Source organism: Narcine bancroftii, chromosome 9 (assembly GCF_036971445.1).
Source record: "Narcine bancroftii isolate sNarBan1 chromosome 9, sNarBan1.hap1, whole genome shotgun sequence".
NCBI classification, from domain to species: Eukaryota; Metazoa; Chordata; class Chondrichthyes; order Torpediniformes; family Narcinidae; genus Narcine; species Narcine bancroftii.
Genome location: NC_091477.1, coordinates 15,984,658 through 16,007,149, shown reverse-complemented (window position 1 = coordinate 16,007,149; position 22,492 = coordinate 15,984,658). Strand labels below are relative to the sequence as shown.

Sequence of the window (22,492 nt, the reverse complement as noted above, 5' to 3'; positions counted from 1 at the left end):
GCCCAATGGAAGATCGTTGACAAAGATGATTTTTTTTCCAGATCTTTGCAAATATTGTCTGACTACATTTCCAGGAAGCACTTTGGGACTTAATGTACATTAAAAGTCTTTGTGCCTGAAATGATATTTTTCTTCTACAGAAAGCTGTTATTTTTTAATAACAATGAAACACAATTTAGAAACTAAAAGGTTTTACCTTCTCTCGCTCCTTTTCCAACAGTTTATCCATTGATCTTTTCAGACCCTCCTCCAGGAGATCAGCTAATCTCACAGTTTCACCAGATCGAGTTTTGAATTTCTTTCTGTAAGAAAATGTCAAAATAAACTGCTGCTACAAATTTATTTTTGAAATACAATGCTTCAATTGTTCTCAGTTTAAAGAAGTTAGTGAGAACCCTGACATGTGTTGAAGGCAAATACTGGCCAGCGAGTATAATGAATTTTTGCACCTAACATTACAAGGAATATAAATATTTTTCTAGATCGGTCATCCTCTTCAGCTGCAATAAAATTCACCATGGCCAGATATAACATTGACCATCAGAAGACTCTCATTTCTCCCAGTGCAGACAATCCCACATTACGGGTGTTAGGGAAACAGAAGTGTCCCTGACAGGATTCACAAATCACTACACAAAAAAAATTGATAAACAGAATAAAATTCATGCTCACAGAATTTACCTGAAACAAAAAACAAAATAAATACAAACTTTTTTTTTTCAACTTGTGATTTTTGGTGTAAACACATCACGGAAAATCGAGATACAGACCATTTGCTAAGAATGCAACTCCCCATACAACGCAGGCGTCATTTGCATACACTTTTCAACTTTCATTTATATTTGCAGTTCTCAAATACATTTAAGGCAAATAAAGCATATTATGCCAGCTCTCTGGCCCAATAATATTATCCAAATCTGGGGCATAGCTTTGAAACTTAAAGTTCATCAAGTGCATGTTACTACCTCACAAATTCTTGGTTCAACATTCTCTAGTGAGATGATATTTTTACTCTTCTATAATTCTTATTACCAATTACCTTCAATTTATGCTCCTAGCTGCAGAAGATTAAAGGGAGGGGTCTTTTATTAAAGTACAAATTATGAATGTCCTGAAGGATTATGAATAGAAAGAACTTGTTTCCTATAGCAGTCTTCTCATTTCTAAAGAAAATGCCTTCCCAGTATTTTGTCTTGGCTAACATCTTTCATTTCCAACAATCTCATTATAAATTTTCACTGTACAGTATTCACTACGTTCTTGTAATGAGGCAATTGGAATTACGTGCCGTGCTGTAACTGGGCCTGACTAGAACTACATGTAGTACTCTAGCCTATTAGTTAGTGCTTTTACAATACTGGCACAAACGCTTTGCTCATAAATTCTATGCATGCGCCCTCTGGCTATCTTTAGGGGTCTACAGGCTTGCTCCCTGATATACGTTTCTGTCTGTATATTGTCCGTTCCAATTTGCTCTGAATGACTTGGCCAAAAATTCAGATCAATGAAATGATTTGCCCTCTGCTTCTTCATGTTAAGTCCAAAAAAAAATTGCTGGTCTGACATCATTCTTTCCTCCTGTCACAAATAATACTTGAGCGAAGAAGCCAGTTTATTCTGAATAGCAGTACATGGATGTTAAACTCTGTATTAAAGCTCAGTCCACAAGAAAAAAAAACGTTCAATTTGCTTTAAAACAAAAATGACAAAAGGGAGTATTCATCTCCTCCAATTAATTTTGACAATACCTAAATACTATTTAAAAATGTTTTTATGATGTAAAGATTCATGAAAGTCATAATTTAATTATCTTGTTCAAAAAGAACATGCAGAGGAAAATTATTAAAACTTGAATCAGGACCACTTACTTATCTTCACCTAATACCACACCAAATCCAGTATGCTCTATTCTGATTATCTTGGGGTCATACCAGCCAATCATCTGTGCTGCTGCAAAGACCGTCTGGAAATGCATGCTCTGGTGTTGGGGAAAAAAATCATAGCCAGAGTGAGTCAAAGATGTGAGTTCATTAAGTTTACGACATTGTTCAGTTTAGAATTCATAAGCAATTGAACAAGAACAATTTTAATGCAACAGATACTTGCTGTAATACTCAAATGTATATTTCACATTCGTGTAGAAATGCTATTTTAATCGATTTCTAACAAGCATGAAAATTATTATTTCTGAGATCAATGGGTGATCTTTTAAAAAAAATATATTTGTAAATCTAACCATTGCCAATTCTGAACCAATGAGAACGGCAGGGAGTGTTGTTTCTGTTTGTTACAAACAGTTCAAACTTACAGATTTCTTTACAAAGTAACAAAGATTAAATTCCATATGATTGAATAGGAGATCCAAAATATTTTATTGGTTTTAAGTACAGGTGACTGTGAGACAATAGCAGAATATCTAAGAGCAGCACCAACCTGCCCATTATCTACCACATAGATAATGATATCAGCTTTCTCGTCAAAAATCCTTTGTCGAAGTGCAGCTAAGTCGGATGTGTCATATGTATAACCTCCGTCGGATTTTACTATTGTCAGGGGCACTGAGCAACCTGGTGGAAAAACAATCTTTCGGCCTTCGTCAAGTTGGACCAAACCTGTTGGAATAAATTGTGCAAGTCTGGACCATTCATCTGGACAATGATAATACAAAGCTATTCTGGTTATAATTACTTTCTCCGTAAATGTTAGTTAATACCAGCACAGAATGGCTCATTGTATGATCTTTCAGATTTAAAAAAAATACATTTAATTTCCTATTAATAATGAAGAGTACTAAAATATATATTTGCTGGCAATTATTCTTAATTATCCACCGTCCCAAATACTTTTATTTTCTAGTAATTTGTTAAGCTTTTACTCACTCACAGGTGAATTGATTAACCTTTAGCTGAATAAAAATATCAATTACTGCAAGGACTAAAAAAAAACTGGTGACTTTCAATTCATTTATGTTTTTCTACTTTATTCCAATTTATAGCTGCAATGCAATATTGTTTATATACTTATCTGAAAACCAAGATTTAGTTAATGAGAAAGAGCAAAGGTCATAGTACAAGTACAGGTGCCTAACCTTTTATCAGGGATCATCAGGACCAGACACTTGCCGTTGGTCAGAATCTTTGGATTTCGGAATCATTTTAAAATGACTATTCCTACCCAAAAATTTGACGATGCAAAGCTTTTGTCCTTTTAAGCCTGCCTGCCTGAGTCACGCTGCCATCTCCACCCCCACCCGCCTGAGTCGCGTAGCCGACTCCCCTCATCCCTTCTTGGTTCCCCTGCGCTGGTGCAGCTGTTTCAGCAGTGTGGGGGATTATGGGTAGCCACAACGGACATTGATCTTGCATGGAGCTGCCGGCGGGCCGACTGAAAGCACTGCGGCGCTGGACAGGAATCAGCATACGGTGATTCGGAGGCATTTATAAAGTAGCAGAACAATATGGGATATTCCAACGCAAGTTGGAATATGCATTATGCTCAACGGGCAGGGTACTTATAAAGTAATGATATCACTAATTAGTGGCATGGAATACGATGGGATACACGGGTGTTGAGCAATGGTCAAGTTGGGTTATGTTTAGCACCAAACTCCATCTTTAATGAGCAGATGTCATCTACTAAAAAAAAAAGTGCTGGTTTTTGGAGGTTGCCATTGGGATACGATGGGATACACGGGTGTTGAGCGATGGTCAAGTTGGGTTATGTTTAGCGCCAAACTCCATCTTTAATGAGCAGATGTCATCTACTGAAAAAAGTGCTGGTTTTTGGAGGTTGCCATTTTTTCAGAATCCCGGATAAAGTTAGGCACCTATAGTTAACTTCTGAGTCATTTAGAAGACAGACTCAAAAACTTGGAAAAAGAACTGTCAATATTTCGAATTCTTTTAGCTCATGAAGAAATTACGACATTATCCACTCTAGCCTCCTTCTTACCCTTTTCCTCAAACAACTTCACAACATAATTCATCATGTCTTGATAGAACGATTCTCCCCTTTCAATTAGTTTTATATCCAGACTGTCATAAATTTTTTGGAATTCTGTAGAAAAATTATTGAAAGAAATTTTTAAAAAAGTCCTAAAGAATGCGAGAACAGGAAAAAAATATATTCAAGACTAAATCACAGCATTATAACAAAGTAGAAAGATTCACTGGTCATCCTGGAAGGCTTATATATAGTTTTTCAACACAAAAAAGTAAATTTTCTGTAGCGATAACACAAGCCAAACAGAATACCCGAAGAAAGCAAACAACAATCTGAGATTAACCCGATATCAAAAATATATTTAATTATTTACGTGACTGTTATCTTGAAGTACCAAATCAAACATTTCAATGCCATCTCTCTCAATATTCTCAGCAAGTTACACTATTAGCAGATGTAGTGAAGTAGATTTAAATAGCATCACAAAATTTATGAGGTCTCTGGAGACATTAACTATTTTGTTTAAGAGTCCTGATTCCCTAATCCATAAAGAAGCATTACACTTATTTAATCCCTTGGGGAAAGTGAAAAAAAAAACAGCTTGCAGGTTTATTCCAGATTAAATCAAAGTGATGTGGAGAAAGATCCCATTCTTTGTTCATTCGAGAGGGTAATATAAACAGCAAGATAATACTGCACACAGACTTATAATACCAACTTGGAATTTGTAGGAAGTGCTTGCTATTCACATCGTGCATTAATGGTCCCAGCTCTGCACTACTCCTTCCTTGCAGGGAAGACAAGCTGGTGCTGAGTAAGAGACTTCTTGCTGACAAGATGCTGAGCTGGCTTGTATTTCAGAGATAGATTAATTGGCCAAATGCTTCTTTCAATCCGCAACATATTTCCAAGGTGTCAGTAGTTTAGAAAACTTTTGAGTTATGAACTTATCTGTGTTTTCCCCATCAATCAATCCATTTTCCCACTCAGTCCCACTTCCTGGCCTTCTTGTCATAACCTTTGATGCCCTGGTGAATGACGAATCTATGTCTTGGCCTCCACAACCATCTGTGACAACAAATTCACCACCCTCTGACTAAATAAATTCCTCCTCACCTCTGTTCTAAGTGGATGCCCTTCAATCCTGAAATGGTGCCCTCTTGTTCTAGACTCTCCTACCATGGAAAACAACCTTTATACATCTACTCCATCCATGCCTTTCAACATTCATAATGTCTCAATGAGACCTCCCCCTCCCCATTCTCTTAAATTCCAACGACTACAGGCCAAGAGCCATCAAACATTCCTTATATAACACTTTCATTCCCAGAATTATCCTTGTGAATCTCCTCTGAAACCTCAGTAACACCAGTACATCCTTTCTTAAATTAGGAGCCCAAAGCTGCACATAATACTCCGTGAGGTCTCATCAGTGCCTTAAAAAGCCTCAATATCACATCCTTGCTCTTAAAATGAAGGTCAGCATTGCTTTCGTCTTCTCCACCACCAATTCAACCTGCAAGTTTATCTTCATGCTACCCTGCATGACAACTCCCCATTTAGGAAAAAGTCTGCCCGTTTATTTCTTCTACCAAAGTGCATAACCATACACTTTCCAACAATGGAATTCATTTGCCAACCCTCTGGCCATTCTCCTAATCCAAGTCATTCTGCAGCATTCCTGTTTCCTCAACACTATCCACTCCTTCATCGACCTCTGCAAAACAGTCCACAAAGCCATTTATTCCGTAATCTAAATCACTGATATACACTGTTAAAAGAAATGGCCACAACACTGAATCCTGTGGAATACAACTAGCAACTGGCAACCAAACAGAATAGGATCCCTGTATTCTGACTTTTTGCTTCCTACCAATCAACCAATGCTCTACCCATGCCAGTATGTTTCCTGTTATACCATGGGCTCTTTTCTTGTTAAGTAACCTCATGATCGGAACCTTGTCTGCGGACTTCTGAAAATCCAAATACATAACATCCACTGCATCTCCTTTATCTAGCCTGCTTGTCATTTCTTCAAAGAATTCCAATAGGTCTGTCAAGCAAAGTATTCCCTTAAAGAAACCATACTAGTTTGACTTCTCTTGTCATGTGCCTACAAGTACTCCATAACCTCATCCTTGACAATCGACTCCAACATCTTCCCAACTACTGTAAGGTAAAAACATCATGAGATGGGACCGGAGAAGGAGTCACCCAGTACTAAGGAGTAACAGAATGCAGATGTGACCTTGTACACTCAAGATAAGCTTTGCACTAACAAGAATGATGTGCAGCAAGCTAGCAGAGAAGGATAGCAACAGTTTATTCATTGGACAATGTAATGGTATGATAATTTACTAAGTATGTATCCTGAGGTATAAAAAAAATACCACTTGCTGATAACGGCAGAATGCGCCTTCTCCAACTAACACTGTTAGTTGCAAGTGTTACAATCCGGCAATAAAGAACAAAGAACCTTGATTTCGACTCAGTCTGGTGTTTGACTCACTCATTCATGAACAAAGCAGACCTAACACTACTGATGTCCTTTCTGCTGCTACCTCCCTTCTTGAATAATGTGGTGACATTCGCAATTTTCCAGTCCTCCAGGACCATGCCAAAATCTATTAATTCCTGAAAGATCATTACAAATGCCTCTATAATCTCTACCGCTACTTCTTTAAAAACCTGAGAGTCCAATCCAACTGGACTGGGAGACATCTATCCTTAGACCATTCAAGTTTTTTTAACACCTTCTCCCTTGAAATAGTAACTGCACTAACCTCATTTCTTTGATTCCCTTGGATATCCAGCATGCTGAAAATGTCTTCCAAAATAAAAGAAAATGATGCAAAATACTCCCCAACACCCATTATTAGTCCTCCAGTGTCATTTTTTGCTGGTCCTACATCTACTCTCATCTTTTTTTTATTTGTGAAATATTTGAAGAAGCTATTTGCATCATCTTTGATATTATCTGCTAACCTATTTTCAGACTTAATCTTTCTCCCTTTTTGTTTTAGTTGCCTTCTGCAAGTTTTTAAAAAAAAGCTTCGCAATCTTCTATTTTCCCACTAATGTTTGCTTCCTTGTATGGCCTCTCTTTTGCTCTTATGACTTTCCTCGTCAGCCATAGTTGTGACATCTATCTTGCACCTTCCTCATTTCTTGCAGAAACTCCATTCACTGCTGTTCACTATTAGTGCCTCCTTGCAATCTACTTTGGTCAGTTCCTCTCTCATGCCACTGCAATTCCCTTTACTCCACTGAAATACAAACACATCTGACTTAAGCCCCTTCAAATGTTCTACCAAGGACACAATTCAAAGATCAGTAATACCATCTCTATATTCCCAACAGAAAAAAGTACTGTTGATAATGCAGACTGGTTCTCCAAACCACAGTGTCCAGATGCAAACCATCCCAATGCCTAACTCAGATGAGAAAGTAAAGAACAAAACACCAAGATATATATACTAAAATTTCTGAAGGAATAAAGTAAGAGGAATAGGGCCATTCAACCTCTTCTATTCAGTTTTATCCTGACAGCTCTAAATCATAATCATCTCCCTTCGATCTTCACACATTGATCCTTTCCGTTATTCACTTGATTTCTGGCTTACCCTTTCGGGAAACATCACAGATCATATTCCATGCCTTAATAATGTCTGGATTGTGGTTCTGTAGTTGTACGACACATTGGTAAGCTCGCTTCTTAAAGGTTTCATCCTCATCAAACCTTTTTTTGGATTCCTGTAAACATGTGACAACTGCTGAGAACGTAAAAATACAAGGAAGCACGTGACTGTGAAATTCACAGCTGATATAAAACAAACATATTCTAAAACTTAAAACATAAATTTTAAATATATTAAAGATTGTGGTTACACCACATGGTTAGAGGTATACAGTGCAGAGGCAAGCCTTTTGGTTCAACTCGCCCATGGAGCCAAGTTGCCTACTTAAGGAAGTTCTAACTGCTTGGATTTTGCTCATATCCCTTTCACCCTTTCCTATCTATGTACATGTTTAAATGCCTTTTAAAATTGTAATTGTTCCTGCCTCGACTAATTTTATATCTTCTCTGCTCTGTGTGTGGAAAAACTTGCCTCTCAGGTCCATTTTACAACTTTGCTATCTCATCTTAAATCTATGCCCTCTAATTTCAGACTTCCTAAACTGGAAAATGACAGTAATGATTGACCTTATCTATACCCCTCATGATTTTATACACTTCAATATGGTCGCCTCTAAGCCACCTACACTCCATGGGTAAAAAAGCCCAATCCTATCCAGCCTCTCCTTATAACTCAAGCCCTCCAGACTCAGTTACATCCTTGTGAATCTTTTCACTACCCTTTTGAACTTAACATTATAAAACTGCTAAAAGTGAGCCCCTATAAAAGATCCAGTCTCCATATTGAAAGACTTTGAAGACATATCAGAATGTGCAAAATTACATACTACAGTAATTATGGAAATTAAACGTTCTATCTATATGTGATCAGTTTCAGTTGTTACCTTACAACAAGGATATAAAGACACTGAACATGTAGGAATAATAAATAATGACTGAATAACAAGAAAACGCTTTGGAAAAGATTTAACAGAATGAAAATCCTTTTTAAAAAGAATGAGTGATCCAATAGAATTTAAAAAATTTGAAAGGGGAGAAACAAGAGAAATTTTCACTTCAGGGATAGTCAAGACCAAAATGAGGAGTCATAAATAAAAAAACGATAATTCATTAATCCAATTGGGAAGTGAGAATAAATGATCTTGCATGGAGTATTAGAATGTAGAATATCCTATCACAAGAGTTAGCTGAGGCAGGTTATTATTTGTACATCTCAGGTAAGAAATATGGAGATGACAGGAAATAAATAGCAAGGAACAACATAGAAACACAACTTATTTAAACTTGTACAAATGTTATTGATCTCTCATCTCAATGGTCTAAAATACCATAGAAATAGTATTATGGAAATACTCCACAATATGAACTGCAGCAATTCAAGTTCTAGTTCAAAATGGCACATCACTTTCTCAAGGCACACTGGGGATGAGCAATAAATGCAAGGCTTGAAAACGATACCCTTATTACAAGAAATGGTTATTAAATAAAAACTAGAAAGGACTTTGCTAAGAGGAAAAGGTTGCTTGAATGAATTTAAACATTTTGATATGATATTTTTAACTGATACATCAATTCAATAACATTTTTTCTGTATCACTGTTTACAAGTTGATATCAAATCATAGCTCAAACTGCTCTTATTGTTTTGTTCAAATTTTCTCCCGAGTGTGAGGTTTGCAATGGTCTCTCGGGGATAGAGAATAACCTTGCTAACTTTGACATGAATGGAAGGAAAATGGTGAAACATTCAATCTCATTTAAGAAAGAAACGAACAGAGAAATTAGCAGAGAAAATATGTGGGAGCCATTCAGACAAATGACAAGCTAAAGAACAGAAAATATTAAAGATGTGATCAAAGAAATTCCAGAGGTAACAGCAGATCTACTTTTATAACATCACTATAAACAAAACATTTGTTATTTTCTCAAGTCTAGGTACACACTGAACAATAATCCTGAAATACTTGCAGTTCAATAGAGACAACTTACTTTATAAAAAGTCTGAAGATCTCCAATTGGAGGGGAAACAACAAGGTAATCTGGAAACTTGTCATGTAAGTGAGCAATCAACATACCAAACTGTGTCCCCCAGTCACCAACATGATTTAATCTGAAATCAATAGATGTATCATCAAAACTCTATTTCTGTATGTCTGTTGAAATAGTTTAATAAAAATATATTCAACCAAAAAAAAACTTCTTAAACAATATAACACAAATAATACATACAACTTAAAACTTATCAGGTATGGGCTGATTTGTTTGCTGAGGAGTCGCTGATGGAATTTGATATTGTACAATCACCAACTAACAGCCTCACCTGATCATGGAATGGAGTCGGCGATGAAGTAGTTGAAGAAAGTTGGGTCTGGGACATTTTTTGCATCAACATCCTGGGGCTTGTGATTGATCTTCAACAAGCACCACCAGATTACTTTGTGTAAAATATTATTCCAACCAAAGGAGCATTTTTACCAATGATGCCCATGACTTCTGTTATACCACAGCTCCTTAATATCACATGGTTAAAGGCTGCCTTGAGGTTTACAGGTCATTAGACTTGCCTCAACAATTCAGCTCTTTGGCACATCCGCAACAAAATGGCTCTGGAGCTGCTCTAAACTAGGCATCTGTAACAGCTATTAGTAATATTCAGATAATTACTGAACCATACAAGTCTTCTGTGATATATCATCATCTTTTATGTGCTTCCCTATCTCAGAAATGTTTTAAGTGAGCCCAATGTTAGTTAATGTAGATTGTAATGAATTAAGTAGAGGTTATTCATTCCTACCGGCCTAAGGGATAAATGGTTTATTTCTATGTCCACATTTTACATCATATTGCACTAAAATCTGAAAGGAGGAACATTTGTTCATGTCACTATTCCTCCTTTCATTGAGGTTCATTGCAGCTTTGGAAAGACTCTAGGCCTCGTACAGTGTTTCAATGATATTGACATATTATGACGTATAAATTTAGAAAAAAATCAAGTATTTCATTCATCGGTGAAATTTGAAGATACATGGCATTGGTGAGGCCAAATTTGGAGTACTGTGTACAGTTTTGGTCACCAAATTATAGGAAAGATAGAGAGAGAGTGCAGAGAAGGTTCACAAGAATGTTGACAGGATTTCAGGGTCTGAGTTCCAGGGAAAGGTTGTGCAGACTGGGGCTTTTTTCTCTGAAGCGTAGAAGATTGAGAGGGGACTTGATCGAGGTGTTTAAGATTTTAAAAGGGACAGACAGAGTCAATGTGGATAGGCTTTTTCAATTAAGAAAGGGGGAGATTCAAACTAGAGGACATGGTTTAAGATTGAAGGGGGAAAATTATAAGGGGAACATGAGAGGAAATTTCTTTACGCAGAGGGAGGTGGGGATGTGGAATGAGCTTCCGGCAGATGTGGTCGAGGCGGGATCATTGGTTACATTTAGGGAAAGACTGGATTGTTACATGGATAGGAGGGGACTAGAGGGGTATGGACCGGGTGCTGGTTAGTGGGACTAGGAGGGTAGGGATTTGCTACGGCATGGAGTAGTAGGGCCGAACTGGCCTGTTCAGTGCTGTAAGTGGTTATATGGTGATCTTTTAGGTCTTATTTTCATATGATGTAAATGTTTCTAATGTGATTAGATGTATTTATGAGATATAGTTTTACCTTTGTTTTGTTTTACAGTAGGAACCAAAATGTACAAAATATATGTAACCCTCAGGATTAGCTGCTCAGCTGTTTTAGTTGTTTTTTTTTTATTATTAGAGTAGGTTAGTATTTTTTATACAATACTTTCTTTTCATTTTATCCACTGTAGTGGAGGGGGGGGGAAAAAATCGAGTTTATACTGTTTGGCTTTATATTAATATACATATATATAAGTTTTATATACAAGTTCTATATTATTTCAGTTTTGTTCCCTTTGTATTGTATTTCCTCTGAAAAAAAATTTAAAAGATTGAAAGAAAATGTAGGACATTCCTTTTTAATATTTATTTTCTCCATCGTTGTAATTTACTTGGTCATTTCATTCTTTTTTATTTTCTGTACCAAATTTGACACAAAATTAAATATTCAAACTATTGTGGTTTAGACCATGTTGCTCATCATTGATTCTTCAGCCCAATACGAATTCTGGTTACTAACTTCCTGTGAATAAAACAGATATCTTCCTTCCACTGACCTTAAAACGTCATAACCCACAAACTCAAATAAGCGACACATGCTGTCACCAATGATGGTTGAGCGCAGATGACCAACGTGCATTTCTTTGGCAATATTGGGAGAGGAGAAGTCTACAACCACCTAAAAAGAAACACAACTGTCTTTAAGAACTTTTATTCAACTACAATACACCATTATTTCTAAGAAATTTGAAATAAAAGTACTGGAGGCCAAGTCCAACAAATGATTGTTTCTGTACCACTTTATCGAAGCTCAATAATAAAACTGTTAAGGATTCCAACATAATGAAAGACTGTACACAAATTAAAATTCTTTCTTTAAAAAATTTATTGTCATGTTTCTCAGTTACATTCCACAACTACGTTGTGTGATCTGGTAAATTGATCGTGATCTCACAGAGGTCCTATCTCCACAAAGTTCCCACTGGGTCATGAACCCACCACGACTCTTCATCATGACTCTTAGATTGTCATGGATTTCAATTCTTCACAAGATCATCTCTCCTCAGTTTGCAGCCTTGCTGCTTAGCAAGCTTAGAGAGCCCAATTCTATCACCTGCCCAGGATCCACAAGCAGGACTGATGCATTGTTTGCTCTTGCCCAACTGAACATACTTTTTCCTATCTAATTCCCTAATTTCTCTGTTGGTGTAATCCTTCTTGCTATATCTATAACACCTCTGATACCTTCACCCACTTTGGAAATCTTTTTCAATGTCAAACAATCCCTCTATATCTCCAGCATATACTAAAAATTCTCCGCTTCACTGAACAGAAGACTCATCTGCTCTTTTCCAATAACACTCATCCATCTGGCTGTGCTCATTCTCACATTGAACAACATTTTAAACTCCACTCAAAGATATAATTTGTATGGAACCAGCCTCAGCCTATCTTTATGTGCGATATTCAAAATAATCGTAGTTTCTGTGTTATTTGTCCCTGTCTCTCAATTCTTTTTTTTTAGTACATCAATAACTGTATTGGTGCAGTTTCCTTCAATAATAAAGAATTTCAAAATGTTTCCATCCTTTTTTTTTTTTTTTTTTTTTTTTTTTTTTTAAATTTTTTATTTTTCACACCATAAATCACAATAGCCATGATATACACTTTTTCTTTTCCACACATTTACAGTGACTTTTTCTCCCTCCCCCCTCCCTCCTCCCAAGCCACCCCCCCATCCCCCCCCCCCTCTCATCCATTTTAGTTATACAATCTAGGTTGCATTAATTCAGTTAGACAATGTTGTCATTCAACAAAAATACACCAGAAATTCTACTGAGTCCATTCTTTTCTTCTCTTCTCCTTCCATCAACTTAGGTAATGTTTGTTCCCGGTAGGTTTTCGCTATTGTATTTAATGTAAGGCTCCCATACTTGTTCGAATATTTCAATATTATTTCTTAAACTATATGTTATTTTTTCTAATGGAATACATTTATTCATTTCTATATACCATTGTTGTATTTTCAAATTATCTTCCAATTTCCAGGTTGACATAATACATTTTTTTGCTACAGCTAGGGCTATCTTAACAAATCTTTTTTGTGCATCCTCCAAGTCAATTCCAAATTCTTTATTTTTTATGTTACTTAGGAGAAAGATCTCTGGATTCTTTGGTATATTGTTTTCTGTTATTTTATTTAATATCTGATTGAGATCATCCCAAAATTTTTCTACTCTCTCACATGTCCAGATTGCATGAATTGTTGTTCCCCTTTCTTTTTTACATCGAAAACATCTATCAGATACTGTTGGGTCCCATTTATTTAACTTTTGCGGTGTAATGTATAGTCTGTGTAACCAATTATATTGTATCATACGCAGCCTCGTATTTATTGTATTTCTCATCGTTCCAGAGCATAACTTCTCCCATGTTTCCTTTTTTATCTTTATATTTAAATCTTGTTCCCATTTTTGTTTAGTTTTACCATTTGTTTCCTCATTTTCCTTTTCTTGCAGTTTAATATACATATTTTTTATAAATCTTTTGATTAACATTGTATCTGTAATCACATATTCAAGGTTACTTCCCTCTGGTAAACTCAAGTTGCTTCCTAATTTATCTTTCAAGTAGGATCTCAGTTGGTAATATGCCAGCGCTGTATCTCCCGTTATATTGTACTTATCTTTCATTTGTTCAAAGGATAAGAATCTACTTCCTGAAAAACAATTTTCTATTCTTTTAATCCCTTTTTTTTCCCATTTTCTAAAGGCAAGGTTGTCTATTGTAAAAGGGAGTAGCTTATTTTGCGTCAATATTAGTTTTGGTATTTGGTAATTTATTTTATTTCTTTCTACATGAATCTTCTTCCATATATTGAGGAGATGGTGTAATACTGGAGAAGTTCTATGTTGTACCAATTTTTCGTCCCATTTATATAATATGTGTTCAGGTATCTTTTCCCCTATTTTATCTAATTCTAGTCTCGTCCAGTCTGGTTTTTCCCTTGTTTGATAAAAATCTGATAGGTACCTTAATTGTGCGGCTCTATAATAATTTTTGAAGTTTGGCAATTGTAAGCCTCCTTGTTTATACCATTCTGTTAATTTGTCTAGTGCTATCCTCGGTTTCCCCCCTCTCCATAAAAATCTCCTTATTATTTTCTTTAACTCTTTGAAGAATTTTTCTGTCAGTTGTATTGGCAATGCCTGAAATAAGTATAGTATCCTTGGAAAAATGTTCATTTTAATACAGTTTATCCTTCCTATCAGTGTTAGTGGTAGCTCTTTCCAATGCTCTAAATCGTCCTGTAATTTTTTCATTAGTGGATTGTAATTGAGTTTATATAATTGGCCTAGATTTTTGTTTATTTGCACACCTAGGTATCTTATTGCCTGCGTTTGCCATCTGAATGGGGATTCCTCCTTAAATTTTGAGAAATCCGCGTTATTCATAGGCATTGCTTCACTTTTATTTACGTTTATCTTGTATCCCGACACTTCTCCATATTCCTTCAATTTCCTATATAGTTCTTTTATTGATAGTTCTGGTTCTGTTAAGTACACTATCACATCATCCGCAAACAGACTGATTTTATATTCCCTGTCTTTTATTTTTATTCCTTTTATATTATTATCTCTTCTTATCGATTCTGCTAGTGGTTCTATAGCTAGCGCAAACAATAATGGTGATAGTGGGCATCCCTGCCGCGTTGACCTGCTTAAGTTAAATTGCTTTGATACATGTCCATTTACTGTCACTTTCGCTAACGGTCCCTTATATAATGCTTTAATCCAATTAATATACTTCTCCGGTAAACTGAATTTTTGCAATACTTTGAACAAGTAATTCCATTCTACTCTGTCGAAGGCCTTCTCTGCGTCTAAAGCAACTGCTACTGCCGGTGCTTTATTTCCTTCTACTGCATGAATTAAGTTAATAAATTTACAAATATTGTCTGTTGTGCGTCTTTTTTTGATAAATCCAGTTTGGTCTAAATTTACCATTTTCGGTACCTGTTCTGCTAATCTGTTCGCTAATAGTTTAGCTATTATCTTATAATCTGTGTTTAGCAAAGATATTGGTCTATATGACGCTGGTGAGAGTGGATCTTTCCCTTGTTTTAGTATCACTGTAATTATTGCTGTTTTACATGAATCTGGTAAGTTTTGTGTCTCATCAATTTGGTTGATTACATCCAGGAGGGGCGGTATTATTAGGTCTTTAAATGTTTTGTAGAATTCTATTGGGAGTCCATCCTCTCCTGGTGTCTTATTATTTGGTAAATTTTTTATTATCTCTTGTATTTCTACTGTTCCAAATGGTTCTGTTAATTTATTTTGTTCCTCTATTTGTAGTTTTGGTAGTTCAATTTTAGTCAAAAATTCATCTATTTTCCCTTCTTTCCCTTCGTTTTCGGTTCGGTATAATTGTTCATAGAATTCTCTGAAGTTTTCCTTAATTTCTTTTGGATTATATGTAATTTGTTTGTCTTTTTTCCTTGTTGCCAATACCATTTTCTTAGTTTGCTCTGTCTTAAGCTGCCATGCTAGGATTTTGTGTGTTTTTTCCCCTAGTTCATAATATTTCTGTTTTGTCTTCATTATATTCTTCTCCACCTTATATGTTTGTAATGTTTCATATTTTATTTTTTTATCAGCCAATTCTCTTCTTTTGGTTGTATCTTCCTTTATTGCTAATTTTTTTTCTATGTTTATTATTTCCCTTTCCAACTGCTCTGTTTCCTGATTATAGTCCTTCTTCATCTTGGTTGCATAACTTATTATTTGCCCTCTAATGAATGCTTTCATTGCGTCCCATAGTATAAACTTATCTTCCACTGATTCCGTATTTACTTCAAAGTACATTTTTAATTGTTTTTCAATAAATTCTCTAAAATCCTGTCTTTTAAGTAGCATGGGGTTTAATCTCCATCTATACATTCTTGGAGGGATGTCTTCTAGCTCTATTGCCAATAACAGGGGTGAGTGGTCCGATAATAGTCTAGCTTTATATTCCGTTTTCCTAACTCTCCCTTGTATGTGGGCTGATAACAGGAATAGGTCTATCCTTGAGTATGTTTTATGTCTAGTCGAGTAGTATGAGTATTCCTTTTCTTTTGGGTTTTGTTTCCTCCATATGTCCACAAGTTTCATTTCTTGCATTGATTTAATTATAAATTTGGTTACTTTGTTCTTCCTGTTAATTTTTTTCCCCGTTTTATCCATATTTGGATCCAAATTCAGATTGAAATCCCCTCCTATTAGTATGTTCCCTTGCGTATTAGCTACCTTCAAAAAGATATCTTGCATAAACTTTTGATCTTCTTCGTTAGGTGAGTATATATTAAGTAGATTCCAAAGCTCTGAATATATCTGACATTTTATCATAACATATCTCCCTGCTGGATCTATTATTTCCTCTTCTATTTTAAATGGCACATTTTTGCTAATTAATATAGCCACTCCTCTTGCTTTTGAATTATACGATGCTGCTGTTACATGTCCTACCCAATCTCTCTTTAATTTCTTGTGCTCCAATTCAGTTAAATGTGTTTCTTGGACAAATGCTATATCTATTTTTTCCTTTTTCAGTAAATTTAGTAGTTTCTTCCTTTTAATTTGGTTATGTATTCCATTAATATTTAGAGTCATATAGTTCAGCGTAGCCATTTTATATTTTGTTTATCTTCTCTTTCCGTTTTTCCATCATTACCTTTCCTCCTTTTCCATTTCTGTTTTCTTATTTTCAACTTTTTACCAGACAACATTCCTACAACATCCAACATTTTCCTTATTCTCCTATTTCTATCTTCTTTATCCCCAATCTCCCCTTCCCCTCCTGAGTTGCCCTTTATCCCTTGTCGGACAACCACATCTCCCCTCTCCATTTGGATTTGCGAATCCACTCGCAAGCGTCAACTGATTTTGCAGTGACCGCTCTTTTCCCCCCACCCAGCCCCCCCCAGAAAAGATTTCGTTTTTTATATGTCACAAAGGTCACTCTTTTAGTTCCCTCCTTATTCTCTCTATTCCATTACCTTCCCTTATTAATTCTTGTCTATACTTTCTATGTTTTCCTCTAATTACAGATACTTTCACATATGCCCATTGTCTCTATTCACTCTTATACCTCTTTACCCGCATACATATCAATCGTGGTCAAAATGTTTCCATCCTTGATGGCAAATGCCACCCTGCTCTTTCACCTTCTCGAAGTCCACCCCTAACTATTCCTTTGTCCTTCTTGATCAACCTATTTCCACCTTGGTGGAGAGGCTATGGGCAAACATCTATCAGATACCTACAAGTATATTGACTGCTGTATTTTCCATCCCACATCCTGGAAGAACTCCAATTTTTATGTCTCTGTTTTATTTAGTTCAACAAGAGACTTTCCAGCAATGCTTCCAAAATATCTCCCTTCTGTTTGAACTTTTCTTTTCCCTCTACCACCTCATCTATTTCTTGAATCTTTGCATTCACCCCACAATACTTTACATTCTCTTATGCCAACAACATTTACCTATCTTTTTGAAAAGTTACATGCAAAACACATGACCAATAAATTTTAACATAATTAGAGCAGTGTACAAGCTGGCATCATTTAAATGAGGTGGGAAGCAGCGCCATTAACGTAATAAAAAGAAGTTAAAGGAGGGGGGAGTAAATGCGACAGAAGCTGGTATTCCCTTTTCAATGAGGTGGAGATCTTTTTCACCAACACTGTAAAGGGGCACCTTATCAGGACTCCAACTCCCCTGCATTCGAGGTTTCCCATGACACTTGCTCAAAAATGTTGCTTTTTAATCTCCTTCCCCAAACATTCAGGTTGTGCTTTCTTACTCTTGTTCAAAGTGACCTCCCAGAATGAAGTTGAATTTTTCTATGTTCACCAAAAAGAGCAGCATTCTGTGAGTACTCCAGATGATGTTACATGGTCAAAGTTTCTGGAATTAGGATGTAACCCATGACCATCTAACAGAGGCAAATTTGGTGTCACTGTGCCAATACTCACTATTTTAATAGAAACCTAAATACTCTATTGTTAAATTGCATACCTTTTTCTTTGGCCCTACCGAGGGAGGTCGAACTCCATTTACAAGAAGGTCCCTCAGCAATTCAGAGACAAATTCTCTTTTCAGATTAACATTGATAAAACCTACGAGAAATTATATAATAAAAGTTGTGCTGAATCATATTCTAATTGAACATTTGCAGTAAAGGATTAAACACTCATTTTGATCAAATCTTGATTCAATTATTATTTACATTTTCAAATAATAGCAAGCGACTGAAGGGATATAAACACTGGTTATTACTAAATTGTTACCTTCATTTGGCATTTCAGGTTAATTTACAACTATAAGCTCGATTCTCCGTTCCTGACAGATTCACGCAAATATCTCACAACTTGATCAACAAGTTTGTTCTCAACTGTGTAGTTGCAAAGAGCCAATGAGTGAAGTTTCTTTTTTGTGGATTTTTTTTCCATGTTATTTTATACTGGTGAATAAGCCATTTTTGTTTTGACTTTTGAGTTGTCTCCAACCCTGAATGTACTTTCCCCAACATTTCATTCTCTTGTAGGTACCTGAACATCCATAATTATTTCCTTTCCTCAGTAGTGGTAACAAAATGGAAATCAGTGAAACTTGAATATCTACTGGAATTACCTTTTTCATTGTGGTTTATCTTTTGTTGTTGATTTCCAGGCCTCAGCATATACTGTTCCTCATCACTCCTCCTGTGTCTACTTTCCACATCCCTTAATACCCTCCATTCTGACACTGTTTTATGCCCTATATACTTTTTAGAATATTCTGTTATTAACATATATTGTTCAGACTTTTTTCAATTTCTATTTCATTTAACTGAGAAGTCCAATAAATATTGCTCTCTTGGATGAGAATTGCTCAGTAGTTAGAATTCCAGCCCTTGCAATAGATGTTTGAAGCTTGAATTCACTCTGGGATTTGAGCACAAAAGCCAGGTCCAAGCCTGGTTCTACTTTGATAAAGAATCTGTCCTTCAGTGGAGACTTTGAACTTTTTGTATTACAGAGTTCTGTGTTGAGTATTGGCCTATGTGTTGTGTGGTTTTATGTTAAAAAGTGACAGTTTGCCTTCGAGAGTCAAGGAGAAGGTGGACTGCTGAGAGAGTGGGAGACGGACTGAGTATGTGCAGAAAATGATCTAAAAATTTCTGGACTTGGACGATAAACCACCACTGGGTGGTCTGTGGAGTGGAAAAAGGCCCAGTGCATGAGCCATGGTCTGGTGGACAGTTTAGAATGTTGGGATTTCAAAAAGGGATGAACATTCTGAAGGCAGACAGAAGGATCCGGACCAAGCCAGTGGTTCCTCTCTCTGCAAGCAACACAAGACAACTTGGAATTTTGTATTCTCTCTCTCTCTCTCTCTCTCTCTCTCTCTCTCTCTCTCTCACAAAGATCTTTTGGCTTCAGTTTACCAAACAAATTGAATTTTGTTTATGATCTTTGCTTCTGTTGAGATCGAAGTTTTGTGAGTCTTGTGTGTTTTGTGTCTAAGTTTTTCTGTGGGTTGGTTAGAAGTGTAGCTTAGACTTTGATTACGCATGTTATATTTAGGCTGGGGAATTTATTAGTTTTACACTGTAATAGAAATTTGCATAGTGATCAATGGGCATTGTTATAAAGGGGTGGGGGGGGGGAATGTTGAATTAAAGTTTGAAGGTTATTTTTTTTGTTAATAAAGTAATCGTTCATCTTTACCCCTGTGTGATATGCCTTCTTTGTGTTTGCTAGTTTGATCTTGTAACAATTGAAAGATGCTTTCCAAACTGTTTGAAAAGTTCATACAGTAGAATTCTGCAAGGATAATGAAAGGTATGATTGCATGTTGACCAATGCTTGTAAGTTTTTGTTATTTGTTCATGACAGCATTGGCAGAAGTGACCACTGCATTATCCTTGAGAAGACAAAGGCTTATCTTTACACTGAAGACATTTTCGTCATATTGTGTGTCCCTGCTATTGTAATAAGTGGGATATATTGTTTATCCACATGTAATAGTTAATACCATGTAAAAGTCAACAACCCCTCTTTTTGGCCCTGCCAGCCCATCCTCCAGATCTCCCATCATTCCAATTGTGGACTCTTGCCTAGGCCCTGGCTGTCCGCCCTTCTCAGCTGCCGACGTATCAACTGCAGAATCTCGCTTAGCTGCAAGATACCCACCCTTCCGAACTCCCATCGCCCCGATTGCACTCTCACCTAGACCCCAACCATCCGCGCATCCAAGCTCCAGACGTCCTGACTGCAGATCCCCGCCTCACCCAGCTGCCCATTCGAGCTCCTGCTGCCTCTAACGACGCAGATACTTTTGACCCAAGTTAAAGTAGTATGCATGCAATAGACAACGCACTAAATGTTACCCTAAAATTTGTCCTCAAAATTCGACTATTACACATGTATTTATGGAATTCAAAATAAATCAGATCACTTAAAACTGGGTATTCATGGACACTATGGACCATCACCAGAAATATATTTCAACATAATATGTAACCCCCATGCCCCAGGTAATTCCTCAATCTACTGTTATAATCAAACGGTCAAACCCAATTCAGCAAAGCACACAAGAAGTTTACCTCAAAATTCAAGAATCTTAATGCCATTCAGAACAGAAAAGGCTCCTTGATCCACCACAATCAACACCGATTTACTCCAGTGCCAATACATTGTAACTGAAGCACATATCAACTACAAAATGCACTGCAGCGACTCACCAAGGCTACTCTGAAAGTTTTTTCCAAACTCAGATAAACAAGAAAATCTGCAGATGCTGGGGACTAGTTTCTCCCAAATCCAATTTGACTGCCAGCAAAAAGATTAATGGCAGAAGCCCCACAAAACCATCACCATATCTGTGGGTTTCCCTCCAAATCACACGCTATCCTAACAAGAACAAATATTGTGGCTCCATCATTATTGGACCCAAGTCCTGAAACACCCTCCCAGAAACAGTCTAGGAATAAAATCACCAGAGAGTGGTTAAGTGATGATCACATTCTCAAAGATAATTCGGAATAGACAATAAGTGCTGGTCTTACTTGTGTCCATACACTGAAAAATGGAAAATATAATCATTGAGAAGGTGCTTTTTACACTTAATTAATCCATTTAGCATGGGAAAAAAACCATCACAAAATTTTCTTTGAGCTTTATATTGTACAGAACAATAACAGGCACTTCAGCCCATGTTTGGACCCAAACATTAATCCTTGCTACCCCTGCATGCATAATACATATCCAGCTATTCCCCGCATATCCTTGTCCTCTCAAACTTTACTATCATTATCTGCTTCCACCACTACCCCTGGCAGCCCATTCCAGGCACCTACCTCTCTGTGTAAAAAAAAATTACCAACACATCTTTTATACATCTTAAAATGCATATCCTCTAATTTGTTACATTCCTCCCCCCACCGAGAAAAAGATTCTGACCCTCTACCCTATTGATGCCTGTCATAATTTTACAAACTATCCGGTCTCCAATCAGACTCTGATGCTCCAAAGAAAACAACTCAAGTTTGCCTAACCTTTTCTTATAGCCTCATACTCTGTAATTCAGGCAACATCCTCATAAATCTCTTTGAATCCTTTCCATAGCTTTATACCACTCTAACATTACTTCCTTATGCTTATACTCAATGCCCCGACCAATGAAGGCATCTTTTGTACCATCCTATCTCCTTTTGTGGTTAATTTCAAGTTGTATTATTCTGTCAACAAACTTAAGCTTAATCAATAAAATCACACTTACCTGGTCCAGCAATGTCAACGTTTTCAATTATGTCATTTTTGGGAATGTTACTGATAATTTTCTGAGCAATTTCCCTGGGATTACTTTTCTCTCCCTTGGCTTTCAAGAGCTGAAAAATAAATTCAGAATCAAGGAATGCTCAATATTCTTGTACAGAGGAAACTTAATCAGGAATAAAACATGAATTTGTTTTAACGTTCAGTTATTTACAAAAGTTCATTCACTTAATTCTCCTTTTCCAACAGCATGAGAAGGAAACAAACCTGGCAAAACCATTTATAAATATTGCTCAAAGGAAAGTTCCTAGCATATGTTAAAATTAATAAGATGTGTTCAAACATTGAGGGAGAGTTGCTTCTGCTCTATCTTATGTTGAAGATGCAACTGCTGCACACTTCAATTTACACAAATCTTTCTCTGCTACCATTTGAATATAGAATTATTTGACGTTATTTTTTAAGCAAGTTCCCTTCCTCCTACATTGATAT

General features: G+C 36.3%; 1 protein-coding gene across 3 annotated transcripts in view; it reads right to left on the bottom strand.

Moving 5' to 3' along the window:
• rars1 (arginyl-tRNA synthetase 1) overlaps positions 1-22,492 on the bottom strand; it is a 48,815-nt gene that overhangs the window by 15,840 nt on the left and 10,483 nt on the right. For all 3 annotated transcript variants that reach the window (XM_069898182.1, XM_069898183.1, XM_069898185.1), the window contains 9 exons: positions 22,005-22,113; positions 18,258-18,358; positions 11,755-11,876; positions 9,568-9,688; positions 7,566-7,695; positions 3,952-4,056; positions 2,434-2,612; positions 1,869-1,978; positions 197-302 (listed from right to left, as the gene is read on the bottom strand). In XM_069898182.1, the coding sequence (XP_069754283.1) occupies positions 197-302; positions 1,869-1,978; positions 2,434-2,612; positions 3,952-4,056; positions 7,566-7,695; positions 9,568-9,688; positions 11,755-11,876; positions 18,258-18,358; positions 22,005-22,113 (1,083 nt within the window). The remainder of the gene's footprint in view (positions 1-196; positions 303-1,868; positions 1,979-2,433; positions 2,613-3,951; positions 4,057-7,565; positions 7,696-9,567; positions 9,689-11,754; positions 11,877-18,257; positions 18,359-22,004; positions 22,114-22,492) is intronic.